Here is a 20,118-nt window from a genome sequence, read left to right as displayed (position 1 = left end):
GCACCAGCTATAAAAGCCCGGCACTTTTGCTTGACTTTAATGCCACTAATGCCGTTTAATCACTCAACCATTCATCACGGTATGTCCTAAATTACTATCAGCTTCATTTGGCATTGCATCATCCCAGCCAGTGCCCATTACCATCGGCGCAAATGAAGAAAGATAATGTGTTTTGTTCAAAGGCAGATGAGACGCTTCCTGGAGTTTGACTTCGTCGGAGCATTGGAGACAATCGCTTCGTGTGTGTGTGTGTGCGCGTGATCAATATGGATCATGAATCTAATACACCCTGGGGATTTGACCTGGTTTTCTAATGCAGAAGTCACTGGGATTCACACACGCGCAAAGTTCAGAGAGAGCGAACCCGCTAAATGGAGGTCTCAGGACACATGATGGGTTGGACTCAAGTGAGAGGGAGAGTGCAGTGTAGTGTGAATGGGGAGATTTAAAAGAAGAAGGCCAGGCTGAGCCATGCCAGGCCACGCTGAAGAAATCAGTTGTTTTCTCTCGGACATTGTAGTGTTTCCACAGAGAGATGGATCAAAAAAGGGGAAGAAACACAGAGGTGAACAGAGAGAGCGAGATAAAAGAGCTGTGACTTTGCACTAATTCCAGTGCAGTCAGCCCCGGGGGCGGCTGGAGATTCACAATCCACTGACCAGCGTCCATCGTCCCTGACAGGGTGAAGCCAATCAGCGCTTGCACAGAGCGAAATCACTGGAATGTCACAGCGGGATCCCGTTCTCCACTGAAACAAAGTTTGGGCTCCCACAGCGAGCCGAGTCCAGCCATGCCCCACTGACCCACTGCAGGCTGCAGCAGTTTTTAATTCACAACTCTATTACCCCTGATTGTGTGTGTAGTTGTCCTATTTTCTGGAAGCTGCACTCACTTCCTCTACAATTTAAACTTAAAATAATAAATATTTGAACACAGGCAAAGAGTACATGATTTGTAAAGATGGACATTTTTGGTACAAATGTACAATGTGCAATATTGATATATATATATCTAATTTAAAGAAAAAGGCTAGAATAAACATCGTTTACAAAGCTAGTTTCATTTATAAATAGAAACAAGGACATCCTGAAAAAAGCTCATCTCTGCCAACAGTTTCAAAGGGTTCTGAATTTAGAAATGGGCACTTCTTTAAAATTAAGGGTGTAAAATACAGTTTCCTAATCCTAGTGCATGTAATTCCAGAAGTTATGTTCAGTAGATCCTTTACTGTTTTTGTAACTGATGCAGTCTCTGATAGGCCTTGTTTTCATTCAGTGTTGTGGCTTAGCAACAAGGTGAATATCCATGAGAGCAAAGCAGCAGTAAAACACAAGATTTGGCCAAAAAAGGTCCACCAATCCCTCAGATTATGATTCAAATTGCGCTAAAACTCCTTACTGGTGCACAAAATCAGAGGCTTCACCCTTTTCCAACTGAGCCCAAGCCTCTTTAATCAGTGAGAACAAAAAAGCAAGAACAGAAATCACTAAAATGAAATCAAAACTTCAGCAGAAAAGTGCTTGTTCATGTAGGGTCCTGTGACTCATGGTCAGAATAAGACTGAGAACATATGTTTTCAGGGTATTTAAACTACTAAAGGAAGCAGTTTGTTAAAACCGAGGACTCTAAATCTAACCCAACCTTTGTCAACTAAGATGTACCCCATGGCTCAGTGCTTAGATCCCAACTTTTTTTTCTTCTTTTTGGGTCCTCATGGACATTCAGTAGTTGTCATTGCTATGCTGATGATACACAACTGTACCTTCACACCCAACCTCACATCAATCTCCTATCTCTGTCCCTCTTCGCTCAGACTTTACACCAACAGAGCTCTTGGTTGTGGCATCCAAGCTAATCAAGACCATGTTTTGGTATCCAAGATGACTGGTCCACCTGTCCTAGTTCTTAAGTCCCTAGTCTAGGTGTTATTTTTGATTACACCCTTTCATTAGAGCCAAACCAAATCTATGTTCTTCTGCTTCAAATTAAGTTTATTCTTATCAATTTAAAAATGTTCAATTAAAGCAGAAATTACACTGTAAATTGCTTTATTATTTGAAGCTACTAACAATGTTGCCCTGAGATTGTGGAACCCATGCATCCTTGTTCCTGTACTCCACCTCTGCTGAGAGCAGCACACAGCGGAACTATGGCACTTTGCTTAATTTCTATCACTGCTTTGTTGAGTTTGGCCAGTACAAGGTAATCTAGGGTCTGTTCAGACATCTCTTTCATATTCAGCCTCGGGCATTTTCAATGAATTCTCTTCAAATCAGCTCACTTCACCAGAAAGATGTTGCTCTGTGGTGCACACTGTCCTGCTTTTCAGTGTAAGCTTCAGCTCGGTGCCTTTAGCTTGTAATAAAAAGCATTTTATTGGTTTTATCTGCACTTTCAACTGATTGATGTCTTTAGTGAGCACCCATGTAATAAGTATCCTGCGGGAAGGATGTCATCATGGTAAAATAAGCCCCTTCAGTGTTATCAAGACCCTCCTATTTAATTGAACTGAATCCCCCTGCAGGGGCCTCTGCTGGAATAATGACCAGTTTGCTATACATTATTCTTCTATTATGTAGATCACAATATGCAGGAGATTATCTTCATTTGTGGAGATATTTACTGAGTGCGTATTACTTTTGTCAGACCTTTATAGACTTACTGTCTATTGTATTGCCAAATGTATGGGAAGAAAATTCAGTTTGTTGTCATTTAGTGTAGTTTTAATCCTTAAGAATCTCATTAAATCAAATAATTAATTAATAATTTGTGGTCAGCATTTTTCAGCAATAGCCAATAGAGAGTGCCTTGGCAGAGGGGGAAAGGGGCCCCTGATGGCCACTATAAACCCCCTTAAACCTCCCATTAAGGCACTATACTGTGCACTGCTGCCGTCCCAAAACCCCCCTTAAGAGGGGCCCTAAATGACGTGTATTGATGGCCCTGTAAAATCTAGGACTGCCACTGTGCCACTGTGGCTTGGTACTGGAATTTTATTGTATAGAGTCCTGCAAGTCCTATGCTGATTGCAAGAAACGTGAATTTAAATTTACATTCAGTAATGATCTCTCACTATAGTAGTTTTTCATTGTTAGTCGCAGGGTTCGCCGTTCTCGCACTGGCTTCAGGTTGCCTTCACATGCATGAGGCGTTTACAGGAAATTGTTATAGTACTGTTATCAACTTTACTGTTTACTGTTCACTCTCTTTATACCACGTCAAACAGAGTTACTGCCATACATTAAATTAAAAGCATGCAACTGGTGAAACATGGAGTGGCTGTGGTTGTGAAGAAACAACAGGGGATGCGATGGATTTGTCACTGCAGTTATCAGTGAATGCAGTTGTTAAACAGAAATGCATTCACAAAATGGCAAAATTGTAGTTTTTGTGTATTTTTCTGGCAGCAGACCATATAAAAAACCATTTAAATATTGAAAGCGGTGATAGAGGAAGAAGAAGGAGCCACACTGAGCTGTTAGGGAGAGAGTTGGAGGTGACGGTCAGCTCTTGTCTGACTTCTTCTGTTTGAGTACATTTGATACACCAGTACCAAAAGTTAAAAAGTACTCATTTCTGGCCCATTTCAGATTAATATACATTTATAATTATTAATGAACAGAAGTATATATTAGCAGAAAATGGAAATACTCAAGTACAAGATAGAACTAACAAAGACAAAAACTGTACCTATATGTGCAGTATAATTGATTAATAATAGTTCAGGGAAATCCAACCAATCCCACAGTCTGCAGCAGCTGCAAAGTTCACAGTATTTACTGAAGTGGCTGTGAATCTCCTGCTGGCTCCTCAACGTCCAGAATACAAAAACAACTATAAGTTCAACTACACCATTTGCCATGCCAAATTGGATTTGCCCAATTGCACTTTGGGAGGAACATTGAATGCCCTCTGCTAAATGACTGCATAGTTATTTGAGACAACTGTGTACAGTTGCATTCATTTATAAAGTGCTCCACTGTGCCAAACATTTGTCTCAATACCACAATAAACAGGCTTGCTTTCTTACTTTCCAGTAGATATTAACTTGTACTGACTAAATATATTGATTTCTACAGTAATAATAATAATAATAATAATAACATCAAATTGCAAAGACATGCACAGGATTGCACATAACGCATGCGAATGAATCAGTGCAGCACATTGGTTCATGCAGTAATTAAGTTGTAATTAAGTTTTTTTTTTTTTTTTGTCATTTCATTCTGAATGTGCAGATCTAATCTTAAATAATGTACGTCGCAGGCCTGTGCTGAAAGTAGAAAAAGGCTAAATTACTTTTATATCTGGAAATATTTATTGTTGCCTGGCAACAGTCACAACTCAGCATCTGGTGATCTGGTAAGTTCAGCGATAAAGCCCTTTCATTAACATGTCTAGCTCAGTTAATATTGGCAAAGCAATACATTTATGATGTTTTTAGGGAGAATTTCCAAGCACAGAAATGAATATCATATCTGTGCGTATTGGGAGCAATTGAACAGGCCCTTTGCATTACACATAATGAAAGGCTGCATCCATTTAGTGTAATGCACTTCACTCAAAGCCAAACAACTGACTGCTTATTCTCTCACTTGTCTGAAAAGTAGCTATTTCCTCATCACCACTCTTTCAGTTTCAGCTTTTCATATATTTTATAGCCTCTGATCAGGCCTTGTATAACAAAATATACATTGATTTATGTCCTGGTCTCTTTCCAAAACCATTTTTGCCTTCTACTCAAACTTTGTTCCAGGACTTTTTATGCTGGTGCAAAAATATCCAGATAAAGAAATAATGTGAGAGGTCTCCCCTCCACAGAGGCACAGGCTGCTTTCCGAGCAGAATTTCTATGGCTCATCTGAGTTTTTTTAAACTCACTCATTTGCCTAATCCAAGCTGATGCACATGGACGTGAACAAAGCGTCCACACCTGTCTTTCCCGTCTCTCCCCTGCCACCGTAACAGCTGTGGCGGCCCGTGTGACCTCCGAATACAGCATGAGAAATGGCAGCAGTCACGTATGATGATGCTAATGCGAGACAATGGACAAATGTGTGTGAGTGTGTGACTGGGGGAGAACAGCGGGTGAGAGAGAGTGCTGTAACTCACCATATCGATGGATGACACAGGCCCGATGCTGTTGACATATATGCCCACATCGATGACTGTTGGTTTCACTGCAAGAGCCAGAAGGGAGACAAGTGAGTGATGGCAGCTGCGCATATTGTAGGTGGGATACATGTGAGATTTATACATGCAATCTCTCCGTTTTATTTGTCATCTGTCCGTGTTTTCATCCTGCAGTTGTGTGTGACCGAGCCCGGAGTGTGTCCATGACGTAAAATCAAATCAGTAATCTGGTTTAAAACAAAGATTGTCATCATTCAAGGTGTCACCTTGACAAACAAAATGAATCTATTTCCTTTCCGATGACGGCAGAGCCATCCATCCGTCCTTCGCTTTTGAAATCACAACCGCTCCGCCGTGCTTCCTGGAGCAGTCACTGTGTTACCATGGCAATTAATAGCATTTCCAGTCAGTATGTAGGATCTTGGCTAATTCTGTTTGGCAACAACATTTGAGTTGGCTCTAGGAAGCCAAAATTGATATGAGGAATCAGATATGTGGAATGGTACCAGCCCTAAAGGATCAAGATAAGTTTTGATCTGGTTTGTTTTGTTTCATGACTGTAAAATGGAAAAAAAAGGCAAATTATATCTGACAACAGTAAATGTGAAGATGCTTGTAGGACGAAGCAGAGAATGTTTGCTCTTAGTGAACAAACATTTCATCAAAAATTCATATCATGAGTTTCATGCATTATTCTGGCTGCATGTGTTTTTTTATGTTGGTGTTTAACAGATGTGGTGATCTGGATTTGACTAAACTAAAATCTATACACAAAGTTGCTCTTTCATTATGAAACTCCATATTATTGATTTTTTTTTTTTTTTTCCCTATAAACAACTTGTTTTCTCAGAATACACACATACACCACCTCTACAAATGAACTGAATGTCCTTCAACTTTGAATTTTTTATTAGTGCACAGCAAGCTGGTGGATTTTCTTCTCGCTACTGCTCCTAAAATCTATAGGTAACACACACGCACGCACACACAGTCATACCTGATAGGTGGTGTTTAACATGACGTGGGGCGTCCATCGCCACAACATCCCCTGTGACCAGGATGTCAGTCTGCTAAACTTCTACCATCAAATCTAGTCTCAGTGATGCTTTGAGTTTAGAGAAAATTAGCAAATGAAAATATGTAAATGGACATTTTGAGCATTTCAAGGTCGGTTTCATGACATCATTCAATCCAGCTAAACAAGCTTAAAAATATTTCCCATGCACCCTTTCTCTCTCACTATTGCCACCACAGGATGCTGAAATGCTGATGCACAGACACACACACATACTGCAATCGAATACAACACCTGCGGAGCCTCTTTCAGACAATAGTGTAAATGCAGGTTGAGCTGTTTTGGTTACAGCACACATTATGAGGTTAAGCACAGAGCGCGTGTGAGAGCTCTTGTGCGTCTAGCCCTGTGAGACGCTGCAATAGTTGGATTGTATTATTTTGCAGGATGGTGACCAGCATATCGGAAATCTGCTGCATGGCTGGAAAAATATGCTATTGATTGTAGTTTTACGTGCCCAAGGTTAGAAGTTCTGCCAAGTGGTGTATTGTCAAAAATCTGTGTGGGAACCGGAGTTTTTTTTTTTGTTTTTTTTTTTTTGAAAAGACCAAAAAGAAGTCAACTGATTATTCATTTGTGAGTTTTTAAAGGCAGGGAAGATCTTATTTCTTCTTTTATCTGCACTGCATAATTAAATTATTAAGGTTTCCATTGTGCCACACTGCAGTGGTGTCCTTATTAGATATAAGCCTCACTGTAGCCTCACAGATTACAAAAACTTCAAAGCCCAAACAATTATGATCAACTTTGAATGTTCTTTCCTGGAGAAAAGGTGCCTGTGGCAGTGTGCTTAACCCCCAGCCTTGATCAATGTGTTCGCTCTCCAACAAAAAGAGTCTGTTGTTTTTGCGGAACAGCTTCCAGGTGAATGTCGGTGCCAGAATGAATAAGATGCAGGTTGATGTTAGGAAAGAAAAAATGCTCCAAAATAAATCTTTTGAGCACAAATAGCTGTTAATAAAAAGGTGAAAATAGAGGATAAGAACAATATAGTTGCAAAGAAATTGACTTTAATTTGAAGCTATTTGGATGTCCACCTGCAGGAGTGCTGTCAGTTAAGTGCACTGAACAGATGGCAGTTTGCATGTAATCTAATAATGTTGTCACATGTCGGAGGAAGAGCTGCTTAATGAATCCATGACCCATGATACATTCATTTCAATTGGTCTTTATGGTTCATTGGCATTGGGGACTATACAGTTAAATTATCAGCATCTTCACAGTCATGTGATTTCGAGTGCTGTGTGTGTATGAGTAACAGTGTTCATGTGTGCATATCTGCCAGTTATGTCCCCGGGGACCTGCTGTGCTGGGCCACTGATGCAAGCAGTTTCGGTTGGTGAAGGCCTGCTGGGAGGCGTTGACTCGGTTCCAACAGCATGTTCTGCTCCACCAACTGGACAATGAGCGACAACAGTGCAGTTGTGCTTTTGAAATTAGTTTTTTTTTTTTTTTTAATGTCTGTATTTCAGCTCGTGCTGTACCTACAGATGTGCTCTCTGTGATGTTCACAGTGGATTTGTGAACACGACAGCATCCGGTTTCGGCAGTGTGCTGCTGATACGGACACCATCATGTCCGTAAATCCTAACTACTTTTATTATCAGATTTTATTCTAGTGGCGCCATGAGCATGACAGTTTTGTTTTTTAGTGAGGAATCACGACTGATATTGGATGGATTGCCAAGAAATTGACTTTTCACCCAACACCACCAACACCAACCAAATAGACTGACATTCATGGATCCCAGAGGATGAAGCCTTCTGACCTTGATCCCGTGACATTTCCTCTCAATGGCATAATTAGTTCATGTTTCTGGTTTTTACTGAGACATATGAACAACTGGTGGATGGATTGTCTTGAAATTTGGTGCAGACCCTCATGTTTCCCTTGGGATAAATTCATCTAGGTCATTCCTCAAGGTCCTGGTCAAAGATGTAAGTTGTTTTATGATCAAATACCTGCAAAACTAATGACATTTTTTAATTAGCTTCAGATGATAAGTGCCAATTAAAAGTGTTTGCATGCTAGCACGCTAAACTAAGAAGCTAAACACTGTAATCACAACTTTGATTCACATAATCCAGAACTGTTTCATTTCAGTTTGATTAAAGTCAATTCGATACTTGATGATTCAGTGAGATCAGATACATCATACTAATGTTGTGTAAAGTGTTTCTCAGATGTTTTCCTGTGAGCTTAAATCTGCTCGACGTTCAACAAGTGAGCGACACATTTCCTGCGTATAAAGCTGTGGATCGAGGATTTATTTTACTTGGCAAATGCAAAACAACTAACTCATGATGCAGCTGTATTTTTTTTTAGGCCAAACAGAGCGGGAATAATAAAAAAATCAGCACCACTTCATGAAAAGAAGTCAATGTGGGCTCACACAGCCACACTGGACTGTCAGCAGCAGATGCTTCAACAAAGTACAAACGTCCACTTTAATGATCAGTTTGAGCACAGACAGAAACTGAAAGTCTGCTCACTAATTCATCGGCACTGTTTGTGTTGACAGGACATCAACCTGATATATGCAGACAGCTGCTAGCTAGTGTTAGCTTCCCGGCGGGGGCAGACTGAGTAAAGCAGGATCTGCACGCTGTTCACTCCACTTCCACGGCTTCACACGTCGCAGCCAGAGATAATGTCGCCCCAGCAAACTCAAGCAGAGCTCAGATCAGTGCGCAGTGGGTTTTTTTTCAGTCTCTCCCTTTCATTTCATGGGATGTTTAGATTCACTCTAACTGTTCACAACACGGTATACAGGACTGCTGTAGCTCATACAGCAGCTATCGCGCACGTTACTGTGTAACTTAAAATAACTGTTTGTGCGCGTTGTAAAAATCACAGAGCAGACGTTTTACACATCATGCAAGCAAGGAGCCACTACCTACACACAGGAGTACATATTTACTGAGAAAATATGCAAATCTGAAGATGAATCGTGGGATTTTAAGAATCAATATTGGATCATTCAAATAAAAATTGCATTTAATTGTAAATCGATTTTTTTTTTTTATCCAGCCCTACTCGTCCCTCTTTTTCCAACTGCCATGGAGGTGGGAGTGATTTAATGAACTTCTGCACTCAATCAACAGGATGTCATCCCTCATTAACCTATCATCCACAAACACCACAAGCTCAACTCTGGTTCAATAGAAATTATGACCAAATAGGAAGCACCACTACGTCTGTAGGTTTCTGCTTTTTAATCATTTTCAATCCCCTGCAGGATCTCCTCTTGGCTTCTTTTGACTGCTGTCTGCACGGGCTCAGAATCAAATCTTTACTGTCCATTTGGGGAAATCTGGCACTGAAGGCGAACAGGACAATGCATAGTCACAATGTACAAATTATAGAGAGATACATAAGCTGCACTCATTGTTCATTCAGGGTAACCAGGGGCTGGAGTGTATTCCCAGCATGCACTGGGAATCCCCAGGACGCACTGCCAGTGTCAACAGCAGACAAAGACAGACACAGATAAACAATATTCACACATTTGGGTAATGTGGACAAGTCCAACTCATCTGCATTTCTTTGGATTATGTGGCAGAAACACCTGGAGGAGACCTCTGTGGCAGTGAGAACTACTGTCCCTCCTGTGGGATCCATTTACAGTGGAAATGGAGAAAACTGCAGAGACCACAGAAGCGGAAGCACGGGGTGGGAAGCTGATCTGTTACAGCTAAGCAGGTCTGCAATGTTGGGAAACTGGGACAACCTGAAGGGAACTGTCCTTAATTTACACCACAGTGGATAATCACGGTGGACGATGACACTGTGTATCTCCATAAGATATGTTTTGCATAGACATTCGTAGATTTCTTTACCCGTGCAATGCAGACAGAAACATCTACAGTCCAGTACTCCTGGCCCTCCTCCAGTCTTTTTTTTTTTTTTCTGCCTTGGAAATGTGTGTGAGTGTTTGAACAAACACAACCATCACAAAAGCTGAGTCAATCTGACATATGTCCAAATACCACATGGCAGATTCATGTGTGATGGTGCATAGGTAATGATGCTGCTGCTTATAAAAGAGAATATTCAGGACATATTTTTCCTCTTTATTGTTGATTTCTTTTTATACTTTTTTGGAGAGCTTGCTCTTTCATCTCTCAAAGAGGAAAAAATAAAGCTGAAAAGAAACCCACTTCTGATCAGTGCGGAAAGAAACCTGACATCTACCTGCCTATCTACCTGTCTATCTATCTGTTAGCCCAATTTTCCACTTCTAACGGACAGACTATCCACTGAGGCCAGATGAATTTGTCTTCCTCCTCGTCATGTTGCTCATCCTCATCCTCCTCCTCCTCGTCTTGCTTTTCAGAAAAGCATGACAGGCCCCATCTGTATTACCAAATTACCCCATGGGCCTTGATTAAGAAGAAATGGCTTTTATGCCTGCATTGGCCTGGCTGGCATGACAAATGCAGTACACATTGTGAGCCCCAGCGCAAACACACGTGTACATGCATACACACGTATCCCAGCTGACCATTCAACACCCATATGTTCAGTGACCAAGAAGTACTGTACTGGGAGTACAGTACTCTGTGGGCTGTCAAGTGCTATCTCAAGGGTCGGCCTCACATCTTCAGTCTCGATTTCAAAATAAATGTACTAGAAAATAATTCATCACATCCTTACTATAGTACTTCTGGCCTCCAAGCTATTTGCCTGAACTGATTCCATTAGACTGCCTACAATTATTTAAAGTTTTAAAATGTAACTTTTCCACATTAAAATGTTTAAAAATGACTCGACCTACGTCATATATATTTTTGGTGTACTTACATTATCCCAGATGTTTCCAGCAATTCTCAAACCGAGAGAAATAAATAAACAGTCTGTTTCATTTCTCCTATGTGAATGTGTTGTTGTTGTCTGCTAGGAACTCAAAATTAACTTTTATCCGGTTTTAAGCCACATGTATAAGATACACTTTTTACACCTTTGTCGGTTGGTTTTCATTGGACGTCCAAATCTTAAGTTATCAGAGAAAAAATCCAAACAAATGGCTGACATCCTGTGTCCACCAAAGAGTGTCGGTGAATCACTGATTTTTAAAGTGAAACTGTTTTATTCGTTGTTTCTAGCAATTTTAACCCCCTGGTCTGTTGGGTCTGGAGAGGAGGAGACCTCAGTGGATGTTTTAGCTGCTGGTAAAAACCTCCTGAATGTCTGGTTCCTAAGATATCAGAGAAGCAATCAAAACAAAAGGTTAGCAGCAGTCTGAGCTCTGAACCTGACGTCTTGTCTCTGATGTATCGTGTTGGTGAGGTGAAACACTGATTTTCAAGGTGAAACTGCTTCATTCAGTGTTTTTGATGATTGATTAGATGTCACACAATGCCGTGTTTTGTTATTGTTTTGAATGAGAAACCCCTAGAAGCAGAAGTTATATATTGTGCATGTAAAGTGATGGTTCAGCTTGTTTGACGTAGGGTTTTATGAGGTACTTAGCTACAGTCAGTGTGTTGCCTGCAGTAGATTCAGATCGGCGTGCTCCCAGTTTGGAGAAGCAGCCAGGAGGAACGGCAGAGTAACTGAGCGATGCATCGCTGTGGATGGGGCCACAAGTTGTTGCCACTTGAAAAAAAAAAGCCCAAACAAATCTTTATCTTTCTCTTGCTGTCAAATAGCCTTGTGCATTGTAATTTAGTAGTTCAATGGTTGAGAAAATGAAGTTCCAAAGGAAAGGCCTTCAAACCTTTGTGTAAACCATCTAATGGGAGAATTTTAGCTTCTACAATATGCCACATAAACTAACTTCTGTCTTTGCTTGGAATAAATATTTCTGCATGTTTCTTCTAAACAGTTCATTTGGATTAGTAGACTTTAGCCTCTGTACATTTATCCCCTTTGAGTCACAGTTATGGGTCATAGAGTTCAAGCCAGTTATGCATCCATTAGAGTGTACTCTGCACACTCTATAATCCATCACATATACTCTACTACTACCCATGTCATCCACATTAATCACCCATCATGTCATGCATGACAAACAGTAATTCCTCTGGAAAAATACAGATTTCAGTTAACAGATAATAATAATTAACTGACCATGAGATACGAAACAGAAAAAAAACTGTTGTTATCTAACAAGCTTCAACTAATTGTCTAATACAGATCCCATTATAAGGAGAAAACGATGAAAGATGATTTTAGACTTTCATTTATATGTAAAAAAAACAATATATTCTCTGTAAAGCTGTAGAACATGAGGGATTAAATGTTACAATTTAGTGAAATACCACGTATGAAAAGTAAAACAAAATAGGGGGCTATTTTTGCAATTTTTGCTTGTCAGTCTTTGTACCCTTAGTCATATTAAAAGTATAATTATTTAGTGTAAAGTCTGAGTTTGAAACATAAATATTTAAAGGAATAGTTTGAAATTTTCTGAAATATTCTTATTTATTTTCTTGCTGAGAGTAAGATAAGAAGTTCGATGCCACTTTCATGTCTGTAAATATAAACCTACAGCCCGATGGCACTTAGCTTAGCAAAAAAAGACTAAAAAATAATTAAAATCTAATTAACTCATTACATACCAATTGTTTAATCCGTACCAAAACCGAAGAGTGAAAATTGCAAGTTGTGGTAATAGGGATGTTATGTACAAGACTGGATCCAGTGACTTCCTGGTGTCTACACTGGTTACCCGGCAAACTCACAGTAATGACAACATCCCATGGAGTGACTGTGTCAGCAACAGAGCTGGTCAACTTCTTCCCCATTTCCAGTCTTTATGCTAAGCTAAGCTAGCCCTCTGCCAGCTGTAGCTTCACATTTAGCGTACAGACATGACAATTGCACCATTTCTCTCATTTAACTCTTAGCAAGCGCTGATATGTAAGCTTCCCAAAAATGGTGAATTATTCCTTTAAACGACGGCATAATCCTTGGGCAATACTGAGCGGTAACATTAGCTGTAACATTTAAAAGCATGTTTTTCGATACACTTTTCACCATTTTCAGTTGTGCAACTTCTGCAGGCCTGCAGTCATCAGTTGGTGTTGTTATTACAGCCGCGTTTGTCACTACAGAACTCACTGACAACAGGAATATTTGTGTCAGTCCTCTAGTGTCAGCCCCCTAGTGGTAATCACAAGTAGGCCATGCAGCTCTGTTTTTGCGGGCTCCCAAAACCCCCTTTTGGCATTATAGATTGATTGAAGTGTGTCAGCACAAGTGCAAACTTGGCAGTGAGTTGGTTTCCTTTTCTCTTCAAAGTCTTGAAAGGGAAGACAACACCACTGGTTTATTACATAATGTGAAACAATAAGTAGAAGACTCCAATAAGTGACGTCAACGATGTTAGGTTTGATGTGGGCATTCAGATAAAAGAAGTGGACACTTCCCAAGAACAACAACACTGTTTGCCATTTTATTTACTTCAAATTTGAATATGACACGAAACAACATGTAATCTGCATGATACTAAAGTTGAGTTGTCAGAGGTGTCACAGGTCTACATGTAGTGAGGCGGAAAGCACAGTGGCAGCTAATCTTTATGTATGTGACTGCACCAACACCACTTGGGAAGAAACCTCTCTCTGCTGTTTGTTCCAGCACTTCTCAGCCGCCATGGCGCTGCACCACACGTTGGCAAAGCAACAAATTCCCTCGGTACACAAACACACACACACACACACCCATACACATGAACACACAAATTGTTGATTACAGAGAAATGTCAAAACTGTTGAAGAGAGCCAGAAAACACAAACAGAGCTGAAGGACTTGACCGATTTAGATAAGAAGCTCTCTAAACCAAGTTTTAATGATCCAATAAATTTGTTAGATAATGGATTTATTTACTTAACATTTGAGTAAAATGTCAGGGCACACTTCAGCTCACACCATTTCACAAAGGTTCATCTCACACCAGTTGAGGACAATTACACACTAGACAATTAAATAGAGACAGAGGTAGAAAAAAAGGGTGGGTAGACATGTAGGTCTTATTTTTACATTAAAACTATGCATTTGCAGACTTAATAATGAAATTTAGACACCTTTATATTTATAAAATTGTAAGCATGTGGGCATGGTTTTTTACATCATCATATATGTACATAGGAAGGACAAAAACTCCTCTCAATGAGATGTGTTTCAAGTGCAACACCACCTTTAACTACGACCTCATTCATAAACATGTAATATGTAAACAAAAACAGAGCATTAAAAACTTTGTAATGGTAGAATTAATGGCAAAGTGGTATTAAATTCCACTAGATTGTACAGGTGTACATAATAAAGTGGCCACAATGTCATGAAAATTAAGCTAAGAAAAATGAATTCCAAATAGAAGCTGTGTAATTGTTAATGGGAAAATAAAAGTGAAAAATGAATAGTGGGAATACAAAAGGATGTTTTAACATTGGCAATATTGTGTGATTTTTATTTTCTTGGCCTTAAGTATCTAAAATGAAATATAATGCTAATAATAAATCATTGGGCCATATTGTACAGGTCATAGAAAGTAAGCTGGTTGTGGATTTAATGGGGAGACGTACCAGAGAAAATAAAGTTAGTCTAACGTCTTAAGGTGAGAAAAAGCGATACTGAAAAACAAAAGCTCTCTCAGCTATTTCGAAAGCGCTTTTGAGACGGTCCCTAACTTCATCTTCATCGTCAGTTTCCAGTCTTCTGTCAAGTCATGCAGGCTTCAGTATCAGATCATGAGGTAAAAATAACACCTATGAACATCAGTTAATATCTGTCTCACACTGCAAAACAAATGTGGAGAAAACTGATGGAAAGTTACTGAGGGTGAACCTGGCAGAATGTCTGAATATTGAACCTATAAACATGGGCTGCATCTCTGGCTCTTCCTGTTCACACTGTAACCGTGGAAACAGACAACAATCACCTGGATTACCCCGATACTGCAGGAAATTATGAGTCAAGATCTGAAGTTTTTTTCCCCCCACTTTTTTCTACGCTTCATAGACATTTGTTCTTGCTCCACATCTTAGATTGTGCCACACATTTAAAGACTGATTTCATCTGATTGTAGTAAAGTGTGTATGGTGTCTGTTAATGTTAATGGGATCATTAGCATTAAAACTTGTAAAGAAAAAACTTGATTAAAGAAAAAAACAATGAATACAAATATAAGTAATATGTTTTTTTTTCTCTGTCATTTCCACTTGGCTTCTGTCTAATGACACAAAATGTAGTTCTCTGGTTCATCCCATTTGGATTTAACTCAACCAATGAGACTATTTCTGCCTCCAAGAAATATTTGAATAACTAAAACTGCATACTGCATATGGCGAACAGCAGCCATCTGGCTCTCCGAAGCAGGAAGAAGCACGGGCTAAAAATTATTTGCAAATGCTATTTGACCCACATCTGTACATCTCAGCAGTTTCTCACTCCAAGGACAAGCTGCAGCGAGCCATCTGCGCCGCTGAGAGCGACTACAGCTGCAATCACCCGTCTACTGGGAAACTGTTGTCCTTCAAACACAGGTGAACTTTGCCGCCGAACAAAAACTCTGTCATTTGACAGGCTCACCTCAGGCAGATACTACAGGTCCAGCAGCAGGATCACAGAAGCTAACTATAATCTTTATAAACTGTTAGATTTCTGAAAGCATGTGGGATGTCAGTACTGCCTAATTTGATCCATTTGATGCTACACAGCAAAGAGAAACCAGTATTGATTGACGCATCATCACATTTTCACTCATGTAGTTATTTTCATCATCCAAGTGCGCGCACACACACACACGCACACACAGACACACACAAACACACACATTTTAAATGAGTTTTTTATATTTCCCCCACTCCTATTTCTTGTTGATCTTCACTACGCTGTATGAAAAGAACATCTGTACCCTAAATATGACACTAGAGCTAGCTTAGCTTAGCATAAAGACCAGAAACAGGGGGAAACTGCAAGACTGACCCTCACTAAAGACCTGTAACAAAATCTTCCCAAAGCTTTAATGCCCACGAATCTATCTGACAACACTGACATACCACCAACTTTTAAGTGGATATGGCTACCTTCGTTAGCAAATGATTGCTTATTTACACATCCAGCAGATATACAGCAACATTTTCATTGATTTGGAATCATGTTTCTGGCCTTGAGATGAATATCAGTCAAACATGGTATTACTCTGTAGGTTCACATTGTTTTTACACTGTCATTTGATGCATTGTTGTTATAAAAATACGGAATATATTCTCTTTAAGCAGGAACAACGCAGTTACACTTTCCCTTCTCATTTACATTGATCTGCTGCCATTGAACGAGGATACTGAGGATACCAGCCAACTCGGCTGCACTGGGCTCCTAGCTGTGGATACTGTATATCTCCTTGAATGAATTCAAAGCAGAATATTGCTGCCACACGTTTGCTCAGCCCATCTTCCCTGTATAAACAAATATCACTTAAATTGAAGAGCGCGGCTTCACCGGGTGACCCTCCAGAGCGTGTTTTATTACACCAAAATGTTATAGAAACACTCGCCTTGTTCATTTCATTGGACAGAGATAAAAGATAACATCAGGTGTTCCAAGGATTTGGGTTAAAAAACAAAAAAACAAAAAAAAACCTCATATATTCCTTTTATGAACACATAGTCATGTAAGTCTTAATGAAAATACTTTCCCATCAGACAGATATTGACCTGCTGCGTAGGTGTGTGTACAATGCTTGTGTGTTTGTGGTTTGAGTATGTAGGTGTGTGGGGGACTGAGCGAGCACATACTGTACTGTACCAGATTTTATTCAGCTCCCTGAATCAAATATAATAGATCTGGGAAAGGAAGGTATTTCTCTTCCCTAGGAGGTTTAATGAGAACCAGGCAAAGGGAAAGGTCTCACTGCTTATGAACCGCCACCAGGCAATCACACAGCTAACACCCAGCAATCACCAAGCAAAACAGGGGAGGGGGCCGGGGATGCTTGTTAAACACAACCACACACTTTTATGCACACAATGAGGAGGGCGTTTTATAAATGATCTCTTCATTTAATTTCTGTTACTTAAATAATAATCAAATAATCTAAACAACCTCTTATACCTGCTATCATCGGTAAATGAATAGCACATCATCCATTTATTGTATTAATTACTTCGTGAATTGACGGCATTCAAAGTGAATGTGACTCACAAGCCACTACATGGACATTAGAAACTGACTTTTAAGACTTTGCTCGCACACTGTTGAAGATTATGGTGCAAATAGATGCAAATGGAAAGCTTTTGGGCTCGGCTCAAGATAATCCCAGGATACTGTGTTAAGAATCGCAACGAAATCTCTTCATAATAATGCTAATAGGGCTTGGACGTCTGCCATGACAGAGGTTAATGCCATAATCTCTTTGATAGGGGAGAGACAGAATATTAGTTGCTTTAGTCACACACACCAACTGACATAAGACTGGGAGAGGAGTAAAGTCCTCGGTGACGAGTGTTTGAGTGAATTTTTCCACAAGCAACTTTGTCACTTTTAACACAAGGACACAAAAATTAGACACCCGTCACAGCTGGAGACAATCTCAAGATTTAATTAGACGTGGTGTCCATCAGGTAAACAATGAATTATGCATCATTTTCCTCCCCTGGTGCAATCCCAACAATGGCAAATGCCTAATACCACACAAGAGAATGTGGGGGATGAGGTTTTAGCAGCTTTAGACTTTGAGAAAAGATGCCACATCTCTCTGTGAGGTTTCGTGTCATCCGCAGTGGCAAAAATATGCCCGTTTTTGTACAAGGTTAACTCAAATATTATGGAAGATTTAAAATGTCTGAATAGAAACAATAAAAAAAAAAAAAAGTGAAATACAATATTGGGTTTCAGGTATCTTTTTGTTTATTAAGTGGGAGAAAATAAAAAATCAAGCATCCAGGTCACAGTGCAGGAGTGTGAGGTCATGGTCAGAGCTTAGTAGCAGCCATGACAGATGGCCTCTCCTATTCAAACAGTTTCTTGTGGGGTTAGCCAGCTCCGGGACACTACTACTGTCTCTTACATTCCATCTAGTGACAGTGCATGTCTGCAATGATAAGCATTACCCATGGTTATGACCCCGACCTCTGATTGGACACATTCATTTTGGCAGTGTCAGTGCATCTCCATCTCAAAAAGGAAATTGCTCCCTTGAAGCTCATCATGAAAAGTAATAACAGTGCTTTGTACTTAGTTCACTGCCCTCGGCTTGACAACCAGTCATGGATAATAGCCAACAAGGAGTAAAGTCCATAATTGTAATAGATGAGGCAGGGGCCTAAAGAACCACCTGACATGAAGCAAAATGATTTGGATCCATATTAATGCAAATGTACACTTCTGAATGAATTTGTGTGGTGCTAACTAAGAAGCTATTTATTCTATTTTTCGGTTGTTGTTGTTGTTGTTGTTGTTTTTACCTACAGTGTAATACTGGCCCAGTCATGTAGAACTTCAAACATGTGTCATTGGTGTCTGGTAAAACTCTCCAGTTAGTAAAACTTAATTCACACCCTCCAGCCAATCAGAATCAGCTTTATTAGCCAAGCCACACACAGTACACAGCACTAATAACAATACACATGGGCACGCAGGAAAAACAAGGACAACAAAACTGAACAAACACAAATAAGCATGAACATATGGCTTTTACATGCAAACCTGTTGGAAGAAAGACAAAAAAAAAAAATAGCAACAACAATGGACTCAACATACAGTGTCTGTGTACAGGTCGACCAGTTTATGAAGTGGTAAACAAGGAAACAAGATGAGCAAAGTGTAAATACAGCCAGGGAGATTCATGTCGCAATGAAAACAATTCATTTATGAAAGACAAACACTAAATAATCACTTTAAACTCTTCAGTTATCACACAGGAAATCCATACATAAAAAGAAATGTATTTAGGCATTATAAAGCTTCCATAATCATCTGGTTTTCTTAGAGCAGTATTGTTGTGTCTCATGCTTCTTTCTGATTGCGCTAGATTTGAGTTAACATGTGCAAATAGGGGTAAAAGTCTGTACTTGACCTGTTTGATTTGTTTTTATTTAGCCGTTTCAAATCTTCCATTTGGTCTGCTGCAATCAGAAAGAAATATGATCACCAGAGAAGCTTTTTCAAACAAAGAAAGAACAGCTCTAACAAAATGGTCCTTCTCATTTTTTCCTCACAAAATGACTAGGCTTAACTGGAAATACAAACTGCACAGGTGCGAGCCGCTGCCCCCCCCCCCCCCCCCCCTCCTTTTTCCTTTCTACATTTTCAAAGTCTATCCGCCTCCTCCAAATCCCTGGCTAACCACCGGTTCTTTTGCTGGAGGGGACATGGGAGCCGCAGATGGAAATCGATTAAATGGTTAGAGCTCACAGGGATGGGAAATGTGTCAGCTATGATCCAGACCCAGGTTGGTCTTATTACTGTCTAATGCACTTCACTTTGGTATCAGCCCCCCCCCCCCCCCCCAAAGCTCTACATGATTGCTTGGCCATTCCATTGTGGTTTCTCATTAACCTGAAAACTCTGAAGGAATGAAAGGCCAGCTTTCACTGAGCTCCACAACCTCTCTTTTGAGATGAATTAAACATTTTAACAGAAGCTAAATTTCTGGTCAAGGCCTTCTGTTTACCTCCTCAGACTGTGCGTGTGTTTATAAAAAAAGAAATTGCAGAGGAAGCTGCATTAATTTGCAAATATTTCTGTCAGCATACTTGTGCGCACTTGGCAGGTAGCTCCGTATTTTTTAGCATTAAGGAGGTATAGAGATTCAAATTAATTTGCTAATTTATGCAGTAAGGTGCTCCAAAATATAATGAGATCATCTTATCTGTAAGTACAAGTTATTATGAGATCACAATGCCTGTCACCACACAGGCAGACATCACCATGGAAACAAAATGTCCCACATGCAATGTAC

The 20,118-nt window shown here is 39.8% G+C and overlaps 1 protein-coding gene and 1 pseudogene across 4 annotated transcripts in view; one reads left to right on the top strand and one right to left on the bottom strand.

The window, feature by feature from the left end:
• The window catches only part of LOC139609510 (gamma-aminobutyric acid receptor subunit gamma-3-like), an 87,089-nt pseudogene that overhangs the window by 54,534 nt on the left and 12,437 nt on the right, over nt 1–20,118 (bottom strand).
• The window catches only part of cfap221 (cilia and flagella associated protein 221), a 151,129-nt gene that overhangs the window by 120,759 nt on the left and 10,252 nt on the right, over nt 1–20,118 (top strand). Inside the window, exon 26 of one of the 4 annotated variants that reach the window (XM_071464214.1) lies at nt 9,772–16,226. The exons of the other annotated variants lie outside the window; for them this stretch is intronic. Within the exon in view, the coding sequence (XP_071320315.1) occupies nt 9,772–9,773 (2 nt within the window). The 3' untranslated portion in view covers nt 9,774–16,226. Of the gene's footprint in view, nt 1–9,771; nt 16,227–20,118 lie in introns of those variants that run through there. 4 annotated transcript variants of the gene reach the window in all.

The sequence above is a fragment of the Trachinotus anak genome, unplaced genomic scaffold (genome assembly GCF_046630095.1).
Source record: "Trachinotus anak isolate AG129_WGS33_773 ecotype Australia unplaced genomic scaffold, CSIRO_AGI_Tana_v1 ptg000026l, whole genome shotgun sequence".
NCBI lineage: Eukaryota > Metazoa > Chordata > Actinopteri > Carangiformes > Carangidae > Trachinotus > Trachinotus anak.
This window is presented reverse-complemented; position numbering and strand designations above follow the sequence as displayed.